This window comes from Rhyacophila brunnea, unplaced genomic scaffold (genome assembly GCF_057557595.1).
Source record: "Rhyacophila brunnea isolate RB1 unplaced genomic scaffold, BYU_Rbru_1.0 scaffold_3, whole genome shotgun sequence".
Classification (NCBI taxonomy): Eukaryota; Metazoa; Arthropoda; class Insecta; order Trichoptera; family Rhyacophilidae; genus Rhyacophila; species Rhyacophila brunnea.
Genome location: NW_028232965.1, coordinates 46,691,470 through 46,714,063, shown reverse-complemented (window position 1 = coordinate 46,714,063; position 22,594 = coordinate 46,691,470). Strand labels below are relative to the sequence as shown.

The following is a 22,594-nucleotide window of genomic DNA, read 5'->3' as shown; positions in this document are numbered from 1 at the left end:
CATTATACCTACTTACTAATAATTAATTATTAACGAACATTTTTTAAGTGTATTACCTACTACGTTTTCGCATACTCATACCATTATGATTATTAAGATAATAATTATTAACAATAAGTAATAGCTGTTAGTCATTCGTCCAACACATTGGGCCATTGCACTGGATGAAAACACTCATGACTCCGTATGTGTACAAAGACGACCGTTCTGCCGACTAGGCCAACATAGGTACTACCTATATTACACTTTTATTAATTTAATAAACAGCTTCCAGAGATACATAATATTTTATTTTTCCCCACAATTTTTATAAGGACTTTATACCTAGTATGTTTGTATGTGTGTTTTATATTATCTGAGTTCTACCTTGTTTTAAAAAAACGCCAAATTTGTAATAATTGGGTAGCGGATCTCAATGATACAAAATTATAATCATTTTAATTTCCCTCAACTACTGTAAAATTTGACTGAAAAGGTGACAAGCAAAACGTACGATGTCTATACATTTTTTAGACATTATCTTTTCATTATTGATATTTTTCTATACCTATTCATAAAGGCCGAATCCGCTGAATCTTTCCAAAATAATAATTAAATTTATTGTAGAATAAACATAAGTAATAATATTATGTACCTATATATTATAAGTATATTTTAGGACAGGGATAACTGAAATAACTTAAGAATATTATTGTACGCATATTAAATAATACGCCATGATTAATATTTATTATTATTTTTGATTTTTAAAACTATAGCCGTCTAATGAACACTCGATATGGCAATAACAATAATTCATGTCTGTGATCTCAGATCTGGCAACCATCTGGGCATCTGGCAAGTGGCAACAATGAACAATGAATAATGGCTGCCGTTTGACGTTTCTTTGCGCGCCAGTTTGTTCTCATTTCTCAAATGAATTTCTGTTAAAATGACTGACGACATGATATACGACGATTTGGACAATTTTGATTTCAGTGAACGACTCAATAAGGTAGCAATCTTTTAACGGTAGAACAGTGTCTAATAATATGTAAACATATTAATATTGGTAGGTTCTTCGAATTTGACAACTAGAAAATAAATATTTGTATGTATTTTGTTTTAGGCCCACACCGAAAATGAGGCCCTTCAGAATGAGCTAACAGAATTGAAAACAGAATTAGAAGAAACAAAACAGGTAATATTATACTTTTAAACATTAATAGCCAAAAATCGTTTGTTTTGATATATTTTGTGATGTCGTATTATTTGTACACCAATATTTAGGTATCCCTGGCAGGGCCGTTACTTCACCAATTATTTTTAATTACCCATCGTAGTGACTGAAAAGTCTTATTTATATATAGCTTTATTATTTAAATGCACCCCTATAAAAGTGCATCCAATACTATAGCCATATATTAATATAACTATTATAGCACTTTGTCTTCATAGAATATTAGCTTTCTTAGCATAATATGAATTTATTCTTCGGCGACAATGTTATAAGTTATTACTTAGTGAATATTAATTTTGAAATATTGTGTTGGATGTTCAGTCTGTGTGGCGGACATTCTGTGATTGATCTGCATTGACAGAAAAGTGTGTGCCACTACACATTCTATCAGATTGAGCATCAAGTCATGTCAAAGTAACTATGATATAATTATGATAGAAACAGACAATTATCACGCTACATGAGCACACACAAGTTTATGGTAAGCTTCCACCTCAGCCAAAAAGTGTGTAATGCAGTTTTACTTAGTATTTAGATTTCACACTAAATTCATCTCACTCATACCACATCACACCACCAACTTCACGTGTGCTTGAATGTTTTCTTCTATTTTCTGTAAATTTACACATTTTGATGTCATGTGTCATTGTTTTTGTTTGTTTGGAAGTAATTGTCACAATTGGAACATTACTGTCTGCAATGCTTCACAAACAATCCATGTTTTTTTTTATCTTAATGCCACATAATACGGTCATTCTTTCTGGTTAGACAGTTCACAGTAAAGTGTGCTACGGCGAAATGTAATACGTTCAATTTATATTAACCGTTAGCAACACTAGCATAATATTCATTTCTGGCTTTTTTTATTTATTGATTTGAAGGTTTACTTTGTTAATACAGTACTCTCTCAGTATTCCACCACCCCAAAAACTAGACAAGTGTCCAATTAGTGAAAGCGGCGGATTATAGTGCACACATACAAAATATGGTAATACGAGGGTGGGTCAATAATTCCTTAGAAAAAAGCATTAAAACAGTTTTTATTTTTGTATTTTTTTTTATTTCTCAACATAATCTCCTTGGAGCTCAATACACTTGGTTAGACGTTTCTTAATTTTTTTTAAACCGTCAGAAAAATAAGTTTTCGGAAGGTCCTCAAAATAAGCATTTGTCCGATCGATGACTTCTTCATTTGAAAAAAAACGTTGTCCACTTAGCCATTTTTTTAAGTTTGGGAAAAGGAAAAAGTCACTGGGGGCTAAATCTGGCGAATACGGTGGGTGGTCGACCAATTCGAACTTCAATTCTTCAATTTTAGCCATTGATCGTAAACATGTGTGAACACGGGCATTGTCCTGATGAAAGAGGATTTTTTTCCTGTTTAAATGAGGCCGTTTTTCTTCAATTTTGTTTTTTAGCTGGTCCAATAAAGATGCATAATAATCCCCTGTTATTGTTTTTCCTTTTTCCAAATAGTCAACGAAAATAATTCCACGTGCATCCCAAAATACAGTAGCCATAACCTTACCAGCTGATTTTACGGTTTTCGCCTTCTTTGGACATGGTTCGCCTTTCGCAATCCACTGCTTTGACTGTTCTTTCGTCTCGGGAGTATAGTGGTGTATCCATGTTTCATCTACAGTCACAAAGCGACGAAAAAATTCATCCGGATTGCGTTGCATGAGCGACAACAGGGCTTTAGAGGCCACCACCCTATTGCGTTTATTGTCGACTGTGAGCAAACGCGGCACCCATCTTGCAGAAATTTTTTTCATGCCCAATTTGTCATGTAAAATAGAAATGACGCTACCTTTTGAGATCCCTGTAACCTCAATTATCTCACTCAACTTTAATCTTCGGTCACTTAACACCATATCGTGGATTTTATTGATCATTTCTGGTGTAGTCACCTCTACAGGACGTCCTGAGCGTGGTTCATCCTTTGTTGATGTACGACCACGTTTAAATTCATTTAACCAGTTATAAATAGTTGCAAGTGAAGGAGCAGATATACCGTGAACTAAATCCAACTCATTTTTTATTTCCTTTGCTGTTAACCCTTTTATATTAAAATGTTTAATAACAGCTCTAAACTCAATTTTCTCCATTTTTGTAAACAAGCAAATTTTTTTTTTAAATGTACGAGAAACACACAACAACCCGACCAATCTGATTGAAACTTCGCAGCATACTGAATCGGTAGTGCCGCTGCATGAAAACAAACCGCTTACAGTACTAGTCGCGCCACCTGTCGCCTTTTCTAAGGACTTATTGACCCACCCTCGTAATTAAAACAGTTATTTCGTAAAAAAAATGTTTTTTGAGAAATTTGTACTAGCAAATTAAGGTTTTATTTATAATCAAAATCAAGTATGTATTTACTAAATTATACATAGGTATTTATTTATTCACACCCACGATGGCCGCGTGGCTTAATCGCAAGCCTATAGCATCGTGGGTCCCAGGTTCAAATCCTGGGTCTGACAAGTACACATATTGTTTTTCAATTTGTGTATGAGTCAGAGTATGGACCTAATAGGTTGAGTAAGTGGCTGACATCCATTTCTCGTAAAAAAGATAAACCGTCACTCTGTGGAGGCCCATATGATCCCATTAGGATCGGACATGGTCGAAAGAAAGAAGAATTTATAAACTAAGTTTGTTAACTAAATATTAAACAGTAAATTACTCGACGCAATCAGTTCAGTGAGGTAGATATTCTTGAATGACTTAAGATTCCTGGCTTTCCCTATAACCAAAAGCTTCATTTTCTAGCATTGCAGTACGGCATAATTGTGATGCAGTCCTTAGGCACTTTCCTCCCTGGTACATTACTTGCTTCGCGATGAACGTACGTTTTACAAAAAAGAAATTTCCAAAACAAACCTGTCTCATCTGCGTTGTAACTACTGAATTTTGATAATCGAATACCGGCGAATTATAGAGCTTGATCTTGTGCTTTCAACTAGTAAAAATAACGGCGGATTATAGTAGTTGTCGGATAATCGAGCGGCGGATTACTGACAGAGTACTGTATTAACTTTTTTGAATACGTCGCTTCATTGTATTTTTTTTTTTCTATTTTCAGAAAAACAGAGTACTGGAGACGGAAAATGACAATTTAAATATCAATATTTCCAGTCTTCTCAAGACTGCACGGGGTGAAGTTACACGCAAAGATGAAACCATCAACGAACTACGGAGAGAGTATGTTAATTATTTTTTGCATTATACCCACAGCAAAATTATGATGAACTATTCTGGATTATCAATCTGGATACGAAAAGATTGTAACATGCAACTTTAATTCGCACAGAAACAATGAAAGAATCTAAGATATATATAATGATGTGTAGTAATGAGATGTCCGGGGTTCCAGCAGCTAGCTCAGGTGTCCATCGAACCCCGGATTCACAAAAAAAAGATAAAAAAAGGATTTATATATGTTGGTAAAATTAAATAAAACACTAAGTCTTTCTCGTGCGGTCTTAGCGTTATATATTTTAATATTTGGTTGGACAACGTTACTTTATAGTCCATTACATATTTTGTTTTTACAATTAGTTACGCAGGTCCGTACACGGTTTACAAAGGACGCTTACTAACTTTCTTTTTCTCTTTTTAAATTTCCCGTACCCACGCCGACCAGCAAAAAGGACTCTCGTGATTGGCCAAATTTTATCGCGTTATTTTTTTGATTTGACGAATCACGAGGACCACCTCGGCGCAGGCGCGCGGAAATTTTAACGTTGCCGCCATGCGCGGCAAGATTTATTATATTTGAATAATTACTTATATTTAATCTTAAAATTATCTCTTTCATCCATCATCATTTATACTTTTTAAATTAAATTAAATTTATCTTAATTACACCTCCGCCCATTATGTGATTTTCACACACCGGACGAAGGCCTTTACTTATGAATAAAAAATACTTACGTGGTTGAGCAAGGAATCAGATTAGATGTTTTATGAAGCCGTTTCTAGAGGTCAGGGTTACGTTTCGACTTATGACTACTAAATGATTATTTTACACCGGGAGAAGCCCGCCTGTAACAAGGGTGTATCAGTAAGCTAGAAAATGTATTCATTTTATTTTCACATTAACCCATTAAATTTCGGGAGGTATTAGCACGGCGGTACGTGAATTTCTAAAAAAAAAAAAACCTCACAAACATATAACTTTTTTGGAAATATATTAAAAGTATATCGATAATACTAATTATTGCTATGGCCGGCCTGCACGCACGGAATTGTAGAGTGAGTTAGCATTCTTGTGGAATAGGTACATCCGGTTAACAAGACAACAATATATTAGTAATAAAAATCAACATAAAATTAGTATGTATCAGTGGCAATGGGTGGAGGTAGGCTATTAAGATCCGCCATAAATAGTGGACACTAAGCTTTGTCAGTCATTCATATTTGTTTTCATTGAAATGAGACTACAATAATTTACAGATGGCGTCGGTTAGTTTTTAAAATTCAATTAAACCCTGCAAAACCAAACCACAATAGATAATAGTCAAAAAATACTTGTCGATCTATAAAATATCTAAAATTATGCAATTAAATCATACATAATTTAAGCGAGATGTCACTCCAAAGGCCTCGACGTCTCAGAAATCAGAGGGGATACCGGTATCAGGAAATGATGTATCTCTTGGAAACTCCACTACCGGTGAAGAATGGTCAACGGTAGTGAAGAGGAAGAGGGCAGCCATTGCTTTAGCTTAGGTAGCTTTGGTGGGGCGGAGGTGGTTAAAAATTACCACTTCTACCTATTTCATCGCAACACCACAGTTGCGGACATGAACGATTATATTAAAAAAATTACTAATTGTACTGCTGATTTCACAATAGTTAAACTGAAGTCAAAAGGTGATTACGCTTCATTTAAGGTTCCAATACTCGATGCATGGCAGAGTTCTGTCACGAATATCATCTGTAAGGGATCTTGGCATTACGTTTGAGAGTAAACTGACATTTATCAGCCATATAGTTACCATTTGTAACAAAGCGCTTAAAATGTTGGCCTTCGTCATGCGTACTTCCCGGGTCTTTTCGGATGTTACGGTATTAAAACTTTTATTTAATTCTTTAGTTCGAAGCAGACTTGAGAGTGGGTCTTTGGGCACCGCATCAGTTGAAGTATGGCCTTATGGTAGAGAGGGTACAGAAGAAATTCTTGAGACTCCTTTACTTGAGGCTGTATGGATACTATCCGTGGCTTTATCCAACTGACTTTCTCTTAGGCATGCTTACATACTGCAGTCTGCAATTTAGAAGAAATGTTTATTTAGCTACGTATTTTTTTCGACTTATACAAGGTATAAATGAGAACACTGCCATTCTGGGCAGTGTTGACCTGAGTGTCCCTGATAACTATCTTAGAAATAGAGACCATCAGTTGTTTATTCTCCCAATATGCAGAACCAACCTGCCACTGGTAATGCCAATTGGGAGGGCGATAACTATGTTCAACGAAATTGCTTTGGGTGTTGATATATTCCACCTACGTGAGAATGAGTTTAGGTGGGCGTTGTTTTATAAATTCTTAAAATAGGGTCTGCTTAACTCATCCGGTCTACTTCCTTGTACCTATCTAATTCATCTATCTCTTTTTTTATCTAATACTGTTACATTTATATATCTTTGTTTCTAAACGTCATGTTGTGAACGTCTTAAACTTGTAATTTGTAATGTCCACAATATGTTATAAAAATAAATAAATTGAATTGAAAATTAAATTCAATATTTTATAGATAAAATAATATTTTTTATCTATTATAGTTTGGTTGAGGCAGGGCTTAATGAATTTAAAAAAATCACCCAAAATATACCAAAGCCATTATTTTTCGTTTGGGCAGGGTTTAATGGATTTTTAAAAACTAACCAACATCTCTAAATTGTAGTCTTTGTTCAATAAAAACAAATACGTATGACTGATAAAGTTTAATCTCCACTATTTATGGTGAATCTTAACAGCCTACCTCCACCGTTCGCTACTGGTATGTATGCATTCTGTGGATCGCGATTCCAAGTGAAGTCGTCAAGGGTTTTCTGTGGGGTCGCTGGCTGAAACAGTAAACATAAAAAAATTTAAACCTAATCGCACCCCTACTATCTATAACACGGTTCATCCAACAAAATTGACATTGTTGGGAAAGTATTTTATTTATCCATAATTACGACATATTTTATTTTCAAAGCAATCTGCTGATATTAAATTATAATTGATAGAGATACTAATTTAGAAGGTTCCAACTACATCGGTTTATTTTAAAAGTTGGTGTTACACATCCAATGCGCATGGTTTCATGTAAATTGTTTGTTACATATAAATTCTACATAAAACTTTTCACAGTGGCACAGTTCGCCGTGAGCTTTCTTATCATAAAAAGATGACCATATATACTATACGGTCTCCAATTTTATTAGATTCAATATGAACATTAATTCAATTTTCATAGCTGATTTTGGCAAAATTCATGAATTCAGGAATGAAAATCTAACCTAAACTAACTTAACCTTTTTACTGCCGGTAGGTGTATGTATGGCGGTACCTTGCGCGCTGTGAATTTTATTGCAAAAATAAAAAAATAAAATCAATTTACGTTTCAAGTGGTAAAAACGAATTCTGTTTTAATTCCGAGTATGTGATGACATTCCCAATATATGCCGTTGTGTGTTCAACATATTTGTATGTTTATAATAATTGATTTACCCCCCCGCTGCCCTTTTAAAGCGGGACGTCCGAAGACGTCATTTTTTTATGAGCGGCGTTCCGTTCACGGAAAAGTTTGCATCTTAAGACATCATTGGCAGCCATCCGGTTAACCTAACTAATAAATAATCCAGTATATCGGCTATTTTCAAAATGTGTTTGCTGCTGGCTTCCTGTAAAGTGTAAACCGACAAGAACCGTGTTTTATTTAGACATGAATTTTATGTCAGCACTATACGGCCCAAAGAGGTTAGACGGTCTTTAATATACGGTCATATACAGTCGAATTTGGTTATTACGGAGGAATATGGGACCGACTGAATTTTCTCGTTATAAGCGTTACTCGTTATATCAATAGGTATTTTCAAATGGGCGGTCACATAACACAAAAAATTGAAAATAAAAAATCTGAAAACCATCGTAAAAATCCCCGAAAGAAGCATGGCATTCATAAACTACAAAATAAGTTGTTTATTGTAATGAATGCTGGTAGGTAGGTAACTACTGACTTCACAAACCTTGGATTTTTTACTTATTTCAACCATATGCGTGGATACTTTTTCAATATTGTCGGCGAAAACACCAATTAGGTAGGTATTTAGATACTTAATAGTGTCATAAACGTAATGCGATCCCGTCGGCATCCTGTCCGGTCGGATTTTATTGCTTATGGTCGAAATGTTTTAACAGTTTTAAGAAAAATTTTGACCATATTTTTGCTTGGTTTAACCAATAAGTGGCTCGTTATAAAAGTGAATAAATGTATGGAGAAAATCATAAACTAAAATGTCAAGGAATGTTTCCTCGTTACATCCGAGATCTTGCTATATCCGTGATCGTAATAGCCAAGTGCGACGAGTGATCTTTTATTAAATAACTGTAAACTATCTAAATTATAGTGTTTTCTTTACATCTGCAGTATTTCAATATGTACACATTTAGATCACACTTGGCGTCCTAATTACTAATATATATAAGCACAAGGCTTTCATATTTAACATCTTTTATATTTTACTGATAACCATTTTTATTATATCTTACGTATAGATTGATGTTTCACTGATACACAAATCCACGTGAGAGCGTGAGCACACGCACGGATATTAAGAGTCATTTAATTAATCTAGTTTTACCGTTGAGCATTACCAAATTTACTTCATTAATTAATTAATATAATTAACTTTTCTACACTCACCCTGTTATGCTTTATATTTCTTTTATTTCCATACCCACCATCAATTTCAAATTTTTGCTTTTACATGTTATTTCTCTAATATAATATTATGAATTATTTATTTTTAGATTAGAAGATATCACATTCAGACGCACACGGTCACGGTCAATGCATAATCGTACTGCTTATTTCTCTTATCGAAATACACGACCAGTGAACGGATTTATTCCTGAAAAGACTAACGTGTTTGAAAACCCTCCGATACAACCAAAAGATAACCCCGATGAATCTACGGTACCTTCGTCTATTACTCACATAAAACAAGAACTTCAAAACAATCAAATTTCTACATTGATTGGCAATGGTGAGACCGGATACATAAAGCCAATATGGTCAAAGAATAATCATACTGCTCATTTCTCTTATCGAAATACGCGACCAATGAACAGATTTATTCATGAAAAGAATAATCAGACCGTTGTGTCTGAAAATCCTCCGATACAACCAAAAGATTACCCCGATGAATCTACGGTATCTACGCGTATTACTCACATAGAACAAGACCTTCAAAACAATCAAATTCCCGCATTGACTAGTGACAATGATGAGTCTGGATACATAAAGCCAAACAGTGAACTCTCAGCACACTATCAAAACCAGGATCCAAGATGGTCAAAAAATAATCATACTGCTCATTTCTCTTATCGAAATACGCAACCAGTGAACAGATTTATTCCTGAAAAGAATAACCAGACTGTTGTGTCTGAAAACCTTCCGATACAACCAAAAGATTACCCCGATGAATCTACGGTATCTAAGCGTATTACGCACATAGAACAAAAACTTCAAAACAATCAAATTCCTGCATCGACTAGTGACAATGATGAGTCCGGATACATAAAGCCAAACAGTGAATTCTCAGCACACTATCAAAACCAGGATCCAAGATGGTCAAAAAATAATCATACTGCTCATTTCTCTTATCGAAATACGCAACCAGTGAACAGATTTATTCCTGAAATGAATAACCAGACTGTTGTGTCTGAACACCCTCCGATACAGCCAAAAGATTACCCCGATGAATCTACGGTATCTACGCGTATTACTCACATAGAACAAGAACTTCAAAACAATCAAATTCCTGCTTCGAATAGTGACAACGGTGAGTCCGGATACATAAAGCCAAACAGTGAATTCTCAGCACATTGTGGAAACCAGGATCCAAGACTACGGCGTATGAGTAGAAATGAGAGTTCTGATGAAAATACCAAGGCTTTTAGCAGTGGTATGACACAGCCAAAACAGGAGACTGGAATGAAATGGACTCTACGACCCGTCAGCCCGTCTTTTAGAAATACAGAATTTGGTATGGAAATAGACTGCACCAATGAAAAAATAATCACTAAGACTGAACATTGTATCGATAGTACAGAATTAACAATCAGAAATGAAGCAGTGAAAGCGGAGAGGGTGGATTCAGATGTCAAAAATCAGATTATTGAAACCAGAAACCACGAGAGACAGACCAATGGTCGAAAGCGGAAAAGATATTCTCCATCTCCAATGAGGTAGGATTAAATAATTTTAACTTATTCCAACTATATTAGCAAATATTATCTTATTTTCTTTTCTCTCAATTTGTTACATTTCTCGCAATAAGCATTGTCTGCCAATTACTTATTGAACCATGAATCTCTGGGTGATGTGTCCTGGAGGACCAGTTTTTGAATAGGTCCCAGAAGGTACGCAAATCCCATCTCCACACCTGTTTATTTAGTGTATGTGGCACTCAATGTAGCCTTATTGAGGTGCCATAATTTTCCATTCCGCAGGCAAACTTATTATTAATGGCACTGCAGCATAGTCTGGTCGTCTCCAAAACTGCTTTCCACCATCTCTCTCTCGCTATATAACGCCAGTTAGACACACTAAGAGTCTGGAGGTTCTTTTCTTCTCTGTCCAGCCGCCGAAGTTATGGTTTTCAAGTGCATCATCATCCCTCCGATGTTGAACGATTCAATGACAATGTATTGTCTAACTTTTCTATGTGTCCCACCCAGCGGAGTCTTTGGATCATTATAATTTTCACAATATTCAACTTATCGCAGACACTGTTATATTTCATGATTAAATTTCATTTTCACGAATTGGGCCACGAATATTTTTGAATACCCTTTCTCAAACTACCGTACATTTCTGGAATTGTTGTCGTAAACATGTAATTTTGATATCTCTAGAATAGACACTATCATATTTCGATCCATTGTCGTATGTCTTGTCTACCCGGAATTCTACTATACTATATATTATGAACTCGGCAATATTACATATTTTTTTAATCTTTTTTATCTCTAAACAAGTGTATCATACCAATAAAATAGAATTGGGGCGTGGAACAAGGATATCGTAAATGGAAAAACAGTATACAATTTCCGTTTTCATTTCTCAAAAATAGAGACCCAATTCTAATCATGCTTTGATTGTCCATTGTCCTATTAACCTGCTTTTACTGTAATTAATTATTTGTGTTAAAATTTTTTTAGGAGTCGTAGAAATCGTGAATCACCGCCGACTGATCATATAAAGTATAGCGCTGAAAGAAATGCGCGCAGACTGATCTCTAGATCAAGAAGTAAAGATGGCAGTAGATCATGCAATGAGAGAAAATCATCGAGTCCTCATTATAGAAAACGATTTCACCAGGCTGATCATAAAAAGTATAGCTCTGAAAAAACTGCACGTAGACTGATCTCTAGATCAAGAAGTAGAGATAGCAGTAGATCATACAATGAAAGGAAATCGTTGAGTCCTCATTATAGAAAAAGATTTCGCCAAGATGACTTTGACAATACGCGTTATGGACGTGACAGAAGCAGTAAACGTGGAAAACTTTTTCATAGAGGTAACTTTGATAGAAAACAGTTTAATAACAAAGAAATTGACTATGCTAAACAATCGAGATTTAGCCATAATAGAAGAGGAGGTCTTAGAAAAGAGAAGAAAGGAGATAAAATAGAACTTCGTGACTATTTGGACAGTCGTAGAAGATATAATAGTAATAGGTCACCGCCCCAACAATTTTATAAAGACCATCGCAGGAAAAATGAAAAACTTATTGAACAGCAATCGTCTGTAGATGTTTATCCAAAATATTCACGCAATGACAGCGAAGCAATATCAGATGAAACAGATACAAGTAGAGATAGGCGAACTGATAGGTTATATGTTAGAAGTTCAGATAAAACGGCTGAAAGTTACAATAATGAGAAAAGATCTTCTCTTGAAACGATTCATCTGAAGAGTGATAGCAATAACGATACTAAAGGTGTTAGACGAAAAAGCATTTCCTCAAAAGATTCGTATCAACGGAAATCATCAGAACCTTCAAAAGATATATCAGATTCGCAAATTGTTCCTGAGAAAGACACAAAAAGGAGGGATCTTGATAAAATTGCTAATAATAAAGCTATCAAGAACGTTTATAATCAGAAAAATCAAAAATCAGTTCTTTCACTTTGTGAATACAACAAACGCCATAATTCTGAAAATTCTGACAAATTGAAGGAAACCGATGTAAAATATGTTGATCGAAATAAAGAAAATACTAGTTCCATTTTTGTCGACCAAGAAATTGTTCATGACATTTTAAAAAATAGCACGATCAACGAACATCATAACAAAGAAGACATGGAAATCAGTAGTGAAACAGAATCTAATATTCCACATGACCCAGTTAATTTAAATTGTCTGAAATCTGTAAAACTTAAAACGGTATTTAAAAGAGTTGTCGTTAATAATTCAGTTTCATCTGGAACTAAAGAACCATCTCCGCCGCTTAAAAGTCAACCATCTATAGAAAAATTATTTGTAAAATTTGTGAATACAGAAACAAGTAAACCGGATGAGATAATCCGTTTTGAGTCTTCAAAGAAGAATAAAAGGAGAATCAGATGTTCCTTTTCTTATGTGGCAAAGGGAGCAATGGATAAATATAATTCTTCATCGAATCCACAGTCCAAGACGGATAGTATCCAGCAGACTCCGAGCTCGACGGTTATCCACCGCCAAGCGCCAATCCCAAACACCGATACACCAAAAATCCGTATTGACAATATCAACCCATCAACATGTACACCTCTATCCAAATTACTTTCTGATATAGAAAATGATGACTTTATGAGAAATACTGAACACATCTTCGAAAAGGATTACTTTAGTGAAGTAGAACAGTTAAAACCTTTTGACAAAGAAAATTTAACAACAGACAGTATTTCTTATACACGGCAGGAAAGCAAGTGTAAAAATTCAAGAAATAAGGTAAAAGAATCACAAGAAAATTTTCCCAGCGATGCAACAACTCATATTACATTACCGGAGTCAACAGATGGAGAGACAATAATTAATTGTGTCACAGAAATCATGTCAAATGAACGCCCCTTACGTCCAATTGCGACTGAATTACCAATAGATAAAGATAAAATCAACATAGATGAAACCAGAACGAGCAAGAGTAAAACGAAATATAAAATACCCAAAGCTAAGAACATTAATCAAACAAGTGAAACACTAAAAGATGTATCTGATGTTTGTCCTATTTCTTCAGGTTCACCAAAAGAACCGCATACTGCGGACATTAGTCTTTATTTAGATGAAGCTAGATCAGAAAATGAGGATGACTTTAGTAAAGTGGAACAGTTAAAACTATTTGACAAAGAAAATTTAACAACAGACAGTATGTCTAATACAAGGAAGGAAAGCAAGCGTAAACACTCAAGAAATAAGGTAAAAGAATCACAAGAAAAACTTCCCAGCGATGCAACAACTCATATTACATTACCGGAGACAACAGATAGAGAGACAATAATTAATTGTGTGACCGAAATCAAGTCAAATGAATGCCCCTTACGTCGTACTGCGACTGAATTACCAATAAATAAAGATAAAATTAACATAGATGAAACCAGAACGGGCAAGAGTAAAAAGAAACATAAAATACCCGAAGTCAAGAAAGTTAATCAAACAAGCGAAACACTAAAAGATGTATCTGATGTTTGTCCTATTTCTTCAGGTTCACCAAAAGAACCGCATACTGCGGACATTAGTCTTTATTTAGATGAAGCTAGATCAGAAAATGAAGATGACTTTAGTAAAGTAGAACAGTTAAAACTATTTGACAAAGAAAATTTAACAACAGACAGTTTGTCTAATACTAGGAAGGAAAGCAAGCGTAAACACTCAAGAAATAAGGTAAAAGAATCACAAGAAAAACTTCCCAGCGATGCAACAACTCATATTACATTACCGGAGACAACAGATGGAGAGACAATAATTAATTGTGTGACAGAAATCAAGTCAAATGAACGCCCCTTACGTCCAATTGCGACTGAACTACGAATAGATAAAGATAAAATCAACATAGATGAAACCAGAACGGGCAAGAGTAAAACGAAATATAAAATACCCAAAGCTAAGAACATTAATCAAACAAGTGACACACTAAAAGATGTATCTGATGTTTGTCCTATTTCTTCAGGTTCACCAAAAGAACCGCATACTGCGGACATTAGTCTTTATTTAGATGAAGCTAGATCAGAAAATGAGGATGACTTTAGTAAAGTAGAACAGTTAAAACTATTTGACAAAGAAAATTTAACAACAGACAGTTTGTCTAATACTAGGAAGGAAAGCAAGCGTAAACACTCAAGAAATAAGGTAAAAGAATCACAAGAAAAACTTCCCAGCGATGCAACAACTCATATTACATTACCAGAGACAGCAGATGGAGAGACAATAATTAATTGTGTGACAGAAATCAAGTCAAATGAACGCCCCTTACGTCCAATTGCGACTGAACTACGAATAGATAAAGATAAAATCAACATAGATGAAACCAGAACGGGCAAGAGTAAAATGAAATATAAAATACCCAAAGCTAAGAACATTAATCAAACAAGTGACACACTAAAAGATGTATCTGATGTTTGTCCTATTTCTTCAGGTTCACCAAAAGAACCGCATACTGCGGACATTAGTCTTTATTTAGATGAAGCTAGATCAGAAAATGAGGATGACTTTAGTAAAGTAGAACAGTTAAAACTATTTGACAAAGAAAATTTAACAACAGACAGTATTTGTAATACACGGAAGGAAAGCAAGCGTAAACACTCAAGAAATAAGGTAAAAGAATCACAAGAAAAACTTCCCAGCGATGCAACAACTCATATTACATTACCGGAGACAACAGATGGAGAGACAATAATTAATTGTGTGACAGAAATCAAGTCAAATGAACGCCCGTTACGTCCAGTTGCGACTGAACTACCAATAGATATAGATAAAATCAACATAGATGAAACCAGAACGAGCAAGAGTAAAACGAAATATAAAATACCCAAAGCTAAGAACATTAATCAAACAAGTGACACACTAAAAGATGTATCTGATGTTTGTCCTATTTCTTCAGGTTCACCAAAAGAACCGCATACTGCGGACATTAGTCTTTATTTAGATGAAGCTAGATCAGAAAATGAGGATGACTTTAGTAAAGTAGAACAGTTAAAACTATTTGACAAAGAAAATTTAACAACAGACAGTATTTGTAATACACGGAAGGAAAGCAAGCGTAAACACTCAAGAAATAAGGTAAAAGAATCACAAGAAAAACTTCCCAGCGATGCAACAACTCATATTACATTACCGGAGACAACAGATGGAGAGACAATAATTAATTGTGTGACAGAAATCAAGTCAAATGAACGCCCCTTACGTCCAATTGCGACTGAATTACCAATAGATAAAGATAAAATCAACATAGATGAAACCAGAACGGGCAAGAGTAAAATGAAATATAAAATACCCAAAGCTAAGAACATTAATCATACAAGTGACACACTAAAAGATGTATCTGATGTTTGTCCTATTTCTTCAGGTTCACCAAAAGAACCGCATACTGCGGACATTAGTCTTTATTTAGATGAAGCTAGATCAGAAAATGAGGATGACTTTAGTAAAGTAGAACAGTTAAAACTATTTGACAAAGAAAATTTAACAACAGACAGTTTGTCTAATACTAGGAAGGAAAGCAAGCGTAAACACTCAAGAAATAAGGTAAAAGAATCACAAGAAAAACTTCCCAGCGATGCAACAACTCATATTACATTACCGGAGACAGCAGATGGAGAGACAATAATTAATTGTGTGACAGAAATCAAGTCAAATGAACGCCCCTTACGTCCAATTGCGACTGAACTACGAATAGATAAAGATAAAATCAACATAGATGAAACCAGAACGGGCAAGAGTAAAACGAAATATAAAATACCCAAAGCTAAGAACATTAATCAAACAAGTGACACACTAAAAGATGTATCTGATGTTTGTCCTATTTCTTCAGGTTCACCAAAAGAACCGCATACTGCGGACATTAGTCTTTATTTAGATGAAGCTAGATCAGAAAATGAGGATGACTTTAGTAAAGTAGAACAGTTAAAACTATTTGACAAAGAAAATTTAACAACAGACAGTATTTGTAATACACGGAAGGAAAGCAAGCGTAAACACTCAAGAAATAAGGTAAAAGAATCACAAGAAAAACTTCCCAGCGATGCAACAACTCATATTACATTACCGGAGACAACAGATGGAGAGACAATAATTAATTGTGTGACAGAAATCAAGTCAAATGAACGCCCGTTACGTCCAGTTGCGACTGAACTACCAATAGATATAGATAAAATCAACATAGATGAAACCAGAACGAGCAAGAGTAAAACGAAATATAAAATACCCAAAGCTAAGAACATTAATCAAACAAGTGAAACACTAAAAGATGTATCTGATGTTTGTCCTATTTCTTCAGGTTCACCAAAAGAACCACATACTGCAGACATTAGTCTTTGTTTAGATGAAGATAGATCAGAAATTATGAAGCCGCCAGAATCGAAGGACATTTCCGATGACCTTTTGAAAAATATCTGTGAAACATCTGACTCAGTAGTAACAAAAACTGGAAATATTAACAGAATAAATGAATTACTAGAAGCCGCTAAATTATCTTATTTATGTGATTTACAAATTCTATCAATATTGAGTCATCCCAACATAAATAAGGAAAACTTGGACCAGACTACTAATAGTAATAAAAGTGTTAATAAGCCCAATGGTGAAATGGTGAATGATTCAGTAATAAGCAATTTTGGTATCAATTTAAAATCTGAAGCAATTGCGCCAGAGCCAGTTGGGAAACCCGCTGATGTTGCAAATACAACACTAACTGATGATGTGAACAAGACTAATGAGAATATAGAAACTCCCAAAAAGACAGAGGCTCCTAAAACAACACCAACAAATAGTAATACCGTTCACTTGAAAATTACTAGAAGAAGAAATCGTGCAATCATATCGAGATCTAGCAAATAAGTTTAACCTTTATGGACTTGACTCATATACTTTAAATGGACTGGTTCTTTTAAGGATTTATCAAGTTTTATAAACTTTTCATGTATAACTTTTTAAACAGTAGTAAATATTAGATTTTGCTGAATGTTTTGATTGCACATCATCGCGTCTATTCTATATACAAGACTGCTATCGAGGGCAGTTTATCATATTTATGTATTGAGGCGGTTAATTGTTACAATAAATTAACCGTCTCAACTGTCAAAAAGTGCTACGTTTTAACAACACCTGTCGTGGCTGTGTTAACTTTTAAAGCGTGATAGACAGTTTAGATAGCTAACTTATATAATAATATCTCAATACAGAAATAAGATTAACTCCCCTCGATAGCAAACTTGTATATGAGATGTCAATTACAAAAAGCGACAAGTCCACAATTCAATATTTTCCGGAAACAACGTTTTTATGTTTCAAGCTTCAATTATTTGTTTTAACGTGAGATTATTTTTTTCGTTGTATTCTAGGTCGAAATTAGAACCAAATGGCAATTTGTTTCAGCCGATAAACTCTTAAATGTGATAAATATAGGCAAAATAAAATTGGACGTAGCGCTACTTGTACCTCACTTTTTAATTTATTTCGCATAAGGCACCTATTTCTGTGGTACTGTCATAAGTTTACCATATGCTACAGCATGGGAGACGCCATTTCCAATATTGAACGTTCCCTTATTGGTTGACTTAAACACGCGCGAAATCAACCAAGCTTTAAATAATATGAAACACGGACTTGGTGCTTTTTGTAATAAATCGAGACTTAAAATATTTTTTTTTGTAGGGTTATGTCGCGTTTTGTAATTTATAGATCAATACATATTGTGTAAAATTATACAAAGAATATGTGCGTACTTTTTTCTCGATTTTGACCAAATGTGGACTTATCGCTTATTGGAATTAGACGCCTCATATAGAATAGATGCACATATGTACCTATATTTTTTTTGATAATTATGGATGGATCTATGAAGAGATTTGAACTTTTACCATCTTCAAGCCTTTACTGAAAATAATTCAGTCTTTTGATTAAGTTTTAATATAGGTTTTGTTGATATAAAACGAATGTAATCACCTAATGCAGGGGAAATCATATTCCACATTAAGTTGGCAGTTGACCTATTAAAAAAAATTGGATGCCCTGCTATTGTGTACTAATTAACTCTAAAAAATGCCAAAATTTGATTCATTCAAAAGACCATAAACCACAAGTGCATTATTTGTATTGACCATCATGGTGGCACCTAATGAAAATTTCAAGTTAGTCTTCGATACATTTAGAAAAGAGGGCGGCAGTTGTCTGATTTGAATGATTGGACAACACACTGACAATTAATAATTATTTGTGTTTTTATTGAAACAAATTCATTTTGAAAAACATAATTGCACAATCATACTAGCAATAAATCTTTGTACATTTTAATTCCACAAATCACCACTATGGTTGAATGACCATTGTAAAAATTGTTGCAGTCTAATACCTAGTGCAAACTAAAATACATATCGACACCACCTATGTAAAAGGTCGGAACTGCGTTTTAGCTATTTTGACTTGATTGCCTTTTATTAAATAATTTTAAAGATATTACAACAATGATAATCGAAAAAAAAACAAAAATTCAATCAATATAATATCAACTAAAAAATTTTGATTCCAGCATTAAAAATTAACACTGGTGTCATTAAAATTTATGAAAATCGTACTACTGAGAAGTACCATTTTGGAGTACCGACCTTACACATAGGGGGTGTCGATATGTTTGTAAACAAATTAACATTGTATAAAAACAATACAAATGACCACGTTTTTGTATTCCGCCACGAATGCAAAACATGAACAAATCGATACCCCATTTCAATAAAGAAACTACTCAAAATTTCAAGGTTTTGAGTTAATAATGCCATTCAATGTAGAAAGGTATTCTCTTTACAACTCAGCAAAAAAATAGTGAAAAATTTCTTCAATGTTTCATAAAATCGAAATACCATTTCTGAAATAATTCAGTTATATACTGGACATTCTAATTTAATGCTGACAACACTAAACTAGATATACATTTTCCTTAAAATCCAGGCATTAAAAACGACATTATCTTGGAACAAGGTTTTTTGAGTTGTTTCCCTATTGAAGTATGGTATCGAAATGTACTATTAACTTAACACATGTTGGCCATAATTAGGTGAAAATTTTTACTGTGGTCTGTCCAAATTACATTTAATTGGGTAACAATGTTTGCTGGTGTGGACGTGGGTTGTGTTTTGAACAAATGATTTTGTAGTGGCAAATGTTACCATTGTATAATTTGAATGCGGACATATGTGTCATCGTCTAGGCGTGGTATGGATTTTAGTTTGTGATATTGAATGTGTGAAAATAAATACACAGTCGAACTCGGTTATTACGATCTCAGACATAGCGAGATTTCGGATGTAATGAGGAAACATTCGTTGACATTTTGGTTTATGATTTTCTCAATACATTTATTCACTGTTATAACGAGCAACTTTTCGGATATACCTGTTGTTTTCGCCAACAATAATGAAAAAATATCCACGCATACGTTTGAAAAATCCAAGGATTGTGAAGTCCGTAGGTAGCTACCAGCGTTCATTACAGTAAACAACTTCTTTTGTAGTTTATGAATGCCATGCGTGTTTCAGGGATTTTTACAATGGTTTTCAGATTTTTGTTTTGACTTTTTGTGTTATGTGACCGCTCATTTAAAAATACCTATTCTCTGATATAACGAGTAACGCTTATAATGAGCAAATTCAGTCGGTGCCATCTTCCTCGTAATAACCAAGTTCGACTGTATTATTTTTAATCAGTTAATTTAAAAAAATAATTTCAATGGTATTGCCATTTTGAAAAAATCATATTTTATATGCAGATTTGGAATAATGATTCTGATTGCAATGTAGTTATAGTTCACTTTTCTACCAAATTCATATGTATCTTCATCCAATTATATCAATGGTTGTTACCCAAAATTAGTATAAGATTAATGATATTAAATATATATTTCAAACCATTGAATAATAGCTATTATCATATATTCTTCAAGGAAATTACAAAATTACAAAAAAATATAACATGCTAGGTATATATCGACTGAACTGATAAAGAAATATATAATAAATTTTTATTCTGTATAACATTCTAGTTTTATTATTTCCCTTTTTCTATTAATTCTGTCATTGTGTCCAACCACTGCCGACTCAAGTAGAAAGCCGATACATTCACAACGGCTGGTCCTACCTTTTCTACCCCTCCCGTTGTTTATGGATGACCTGTCATTGCCTGTCATTGTTCTAGTATTATACAGTGCTCATACTGACGCGTCTTGTTTGTGTGAATTGCCACCCAGCTCGTCAGTGTTTTCTGATGGTCACCATTTGTAATTATAATTTGATTAATTAAAAATAACACATGCTTTCTCTGTCAGCCATCATGCCTATGCATGAGTCAAACATCATTTCAGTACAATAGACATGACTTACTTAATAAACAAAATTTTAATAATAAACATGACCACAAAATAATTTGCAGTAGGTGATAAGAACACATTTTACAATGTTTTTTTTAATTGACTTTAAATAAAAAAATATTTTTCTTTTTAATGTTTTTAATAGATACCTAGCTGGGGTACCTATGTATTTATTAATTTAAACACATCGATACCACTGTCAAATTATTAGTTTCAAAACAGTTATTGATCGATATTTTTTTATGACTGGGAATGTATCTGGAGCAGTTACCCAAAACCGAGGTCGCCATGCACTCGACGACTGCTTTGGCTGAATTTACATGACTTTAAGTTTGAGTACTGTCACACCCCCAAATTGTCACCAAATCCGGGATCTCTCTGGGGGTCTAGAGAGGCCGGAACCATTTTTGAGCTGACTCATAGTAATGGTCGATTACGAGAGAATAAAAATACGCGGCAACGCTGTTTGTCCGAACGCCAAAAAAAGGCAACGTGATGGGAGTTCGCTTGCAGCGCTTCTCGCTGACAGCGATATCAAAACAGATCGAAAGCGCGATAGGTAGTTTTGGCGGTGAGATGCTTCCAGAGATTGCAATTGTAAACATGTACATCTCGCGCTCCAAAAAATTGATAAAAATGTAATAAATAGCAAATGTATAAGACGTCAAATAAAAATCGCCGTTTTCGACCATTCCGATGTGTTTATTTGTTCACTCCCAAGTCCCAATAACAGACGATGTCCAGCAACCAGCAAACTGCCGAGAAGAGGAATGCATCTTCTCGCACTTGACAGGAGATGACAGTATATAATGATTATATTAGTATATGACCAGTCAGTAGCAGTACCCATGAGGAGAGAACCACGTAGAGGCAAAATTAAAAATTGTAGTAAGTATAGTAACAAACGATAATACAAAACTGCCGAACAACCTAGTAAGTGATTATTTAGAAATATAGAAATCTGATTGACTTTTTACGTGTCTTCAAATTGCCAGCTATGCAAAAGGACTAGTATGTTCATAATATTCAATTTTGACGTCAAACTGGGCAACATGGCATATTTTCAACGGGCACGGATGAAAATCATAATAGAGTTTTAGATTGTCACCAGGTGTCTTTGTCTTTGTTTTCTCGACGTTTCGAAAACGGGTATATTTAGCAGTTAGCTGAATGAAAGAATCATAACTTTTATTCGGGTTAGTTTTGGCATACCTAGTGGAAAATTCCATATTATATCCGCAATGCAGTAGCGAAGGGTGGAAGTAGGCATTTAAGATCCGCCATAAATAGTGCACATTCAACTTTGTTAGGCATACGTATTTGTTTTTATTGAACTAAGACAGACTAATTTACAGATGATGTTGGTTAGTTTTTAAAAATCAATTCAACCCTGCCTAAACCGAACCATAATAGTTTTGATATACTTTGGACGATACGACAAAATTGTGCAATTTTTTTCATTCATACCTATGTTTTGTTTTCATTGGATTTAGAATACATATTACACGTCTTATTGTTAGTTAATTTTTTGAAATT

General features: G+C 34.3%; 1 protein-coding gene across 6 annotated transcripts; it reads left to right on the top strand.

The window, feature by feature from the left end:
• The first annotated feature begins 849 nt into the window (after positions 1-849).
• Positions 850-20,637, top strand: LOC147068448 (uncharacterized). 6 transcript variants are annotated; one of them, XM_085951963.1, is made up of 6 exons: positions 850-994; positions 1,109-1,180; positions 4,308-4,426; positions 9,249-10,688; positions 11,664-13,437; positions 15,298-20,637. In XM_085951963.1, exons 1-6 carry the CDS (start codon positions 932-934, stop codon positions 17,536-17,538), a joined length of 5,709 nt encoding a protein of 1,902 aa, XP_085808089.1. In that variant the 5' UTR covers positions 850-931; the 3' UTR covers positions 17,539-20,637. The 6 variants fall into 6 exon arrangements, with proteins under 6 accessions (XP_085808089.1, XP_085808088.1, XP_085808087.1 ...); XM_085951962.1 differs by having other exon boundaries at positions 11,664-13,902; positions 15,763-20,637; XM_085951961.1 differs by having other exon boundaries at positions 11,664-13,902; positions 14,368-20,637.
• Positions 20,638-22,594: the final 1,957 nt, after the last annotated feature.

Excerpts from the sequence above, each read along its gene's own strand:
- LOC147068448 (XM_085951958.1), top strand. The coding sequence starts at position 932 with ATGACTGACGACATGATATACGACGATTTGGACAATTTTGATTTCAGT. Across the intron at positions 4,427-9,248 it reads ATCAACGAACTACGGAGAGA|ATTAGAAGATATCACATTCA; the intron begins GTATGTTAATTA and ends ATTTATTTTTAG. Across the intron at positions 10,689-11,663 it reads TATTCTCCATCTCCAATGAG|GAGTCGTAGAAATCGTGAAT; the intron begins GTAGGATTAAAT and ends AAATTTTTTTAG.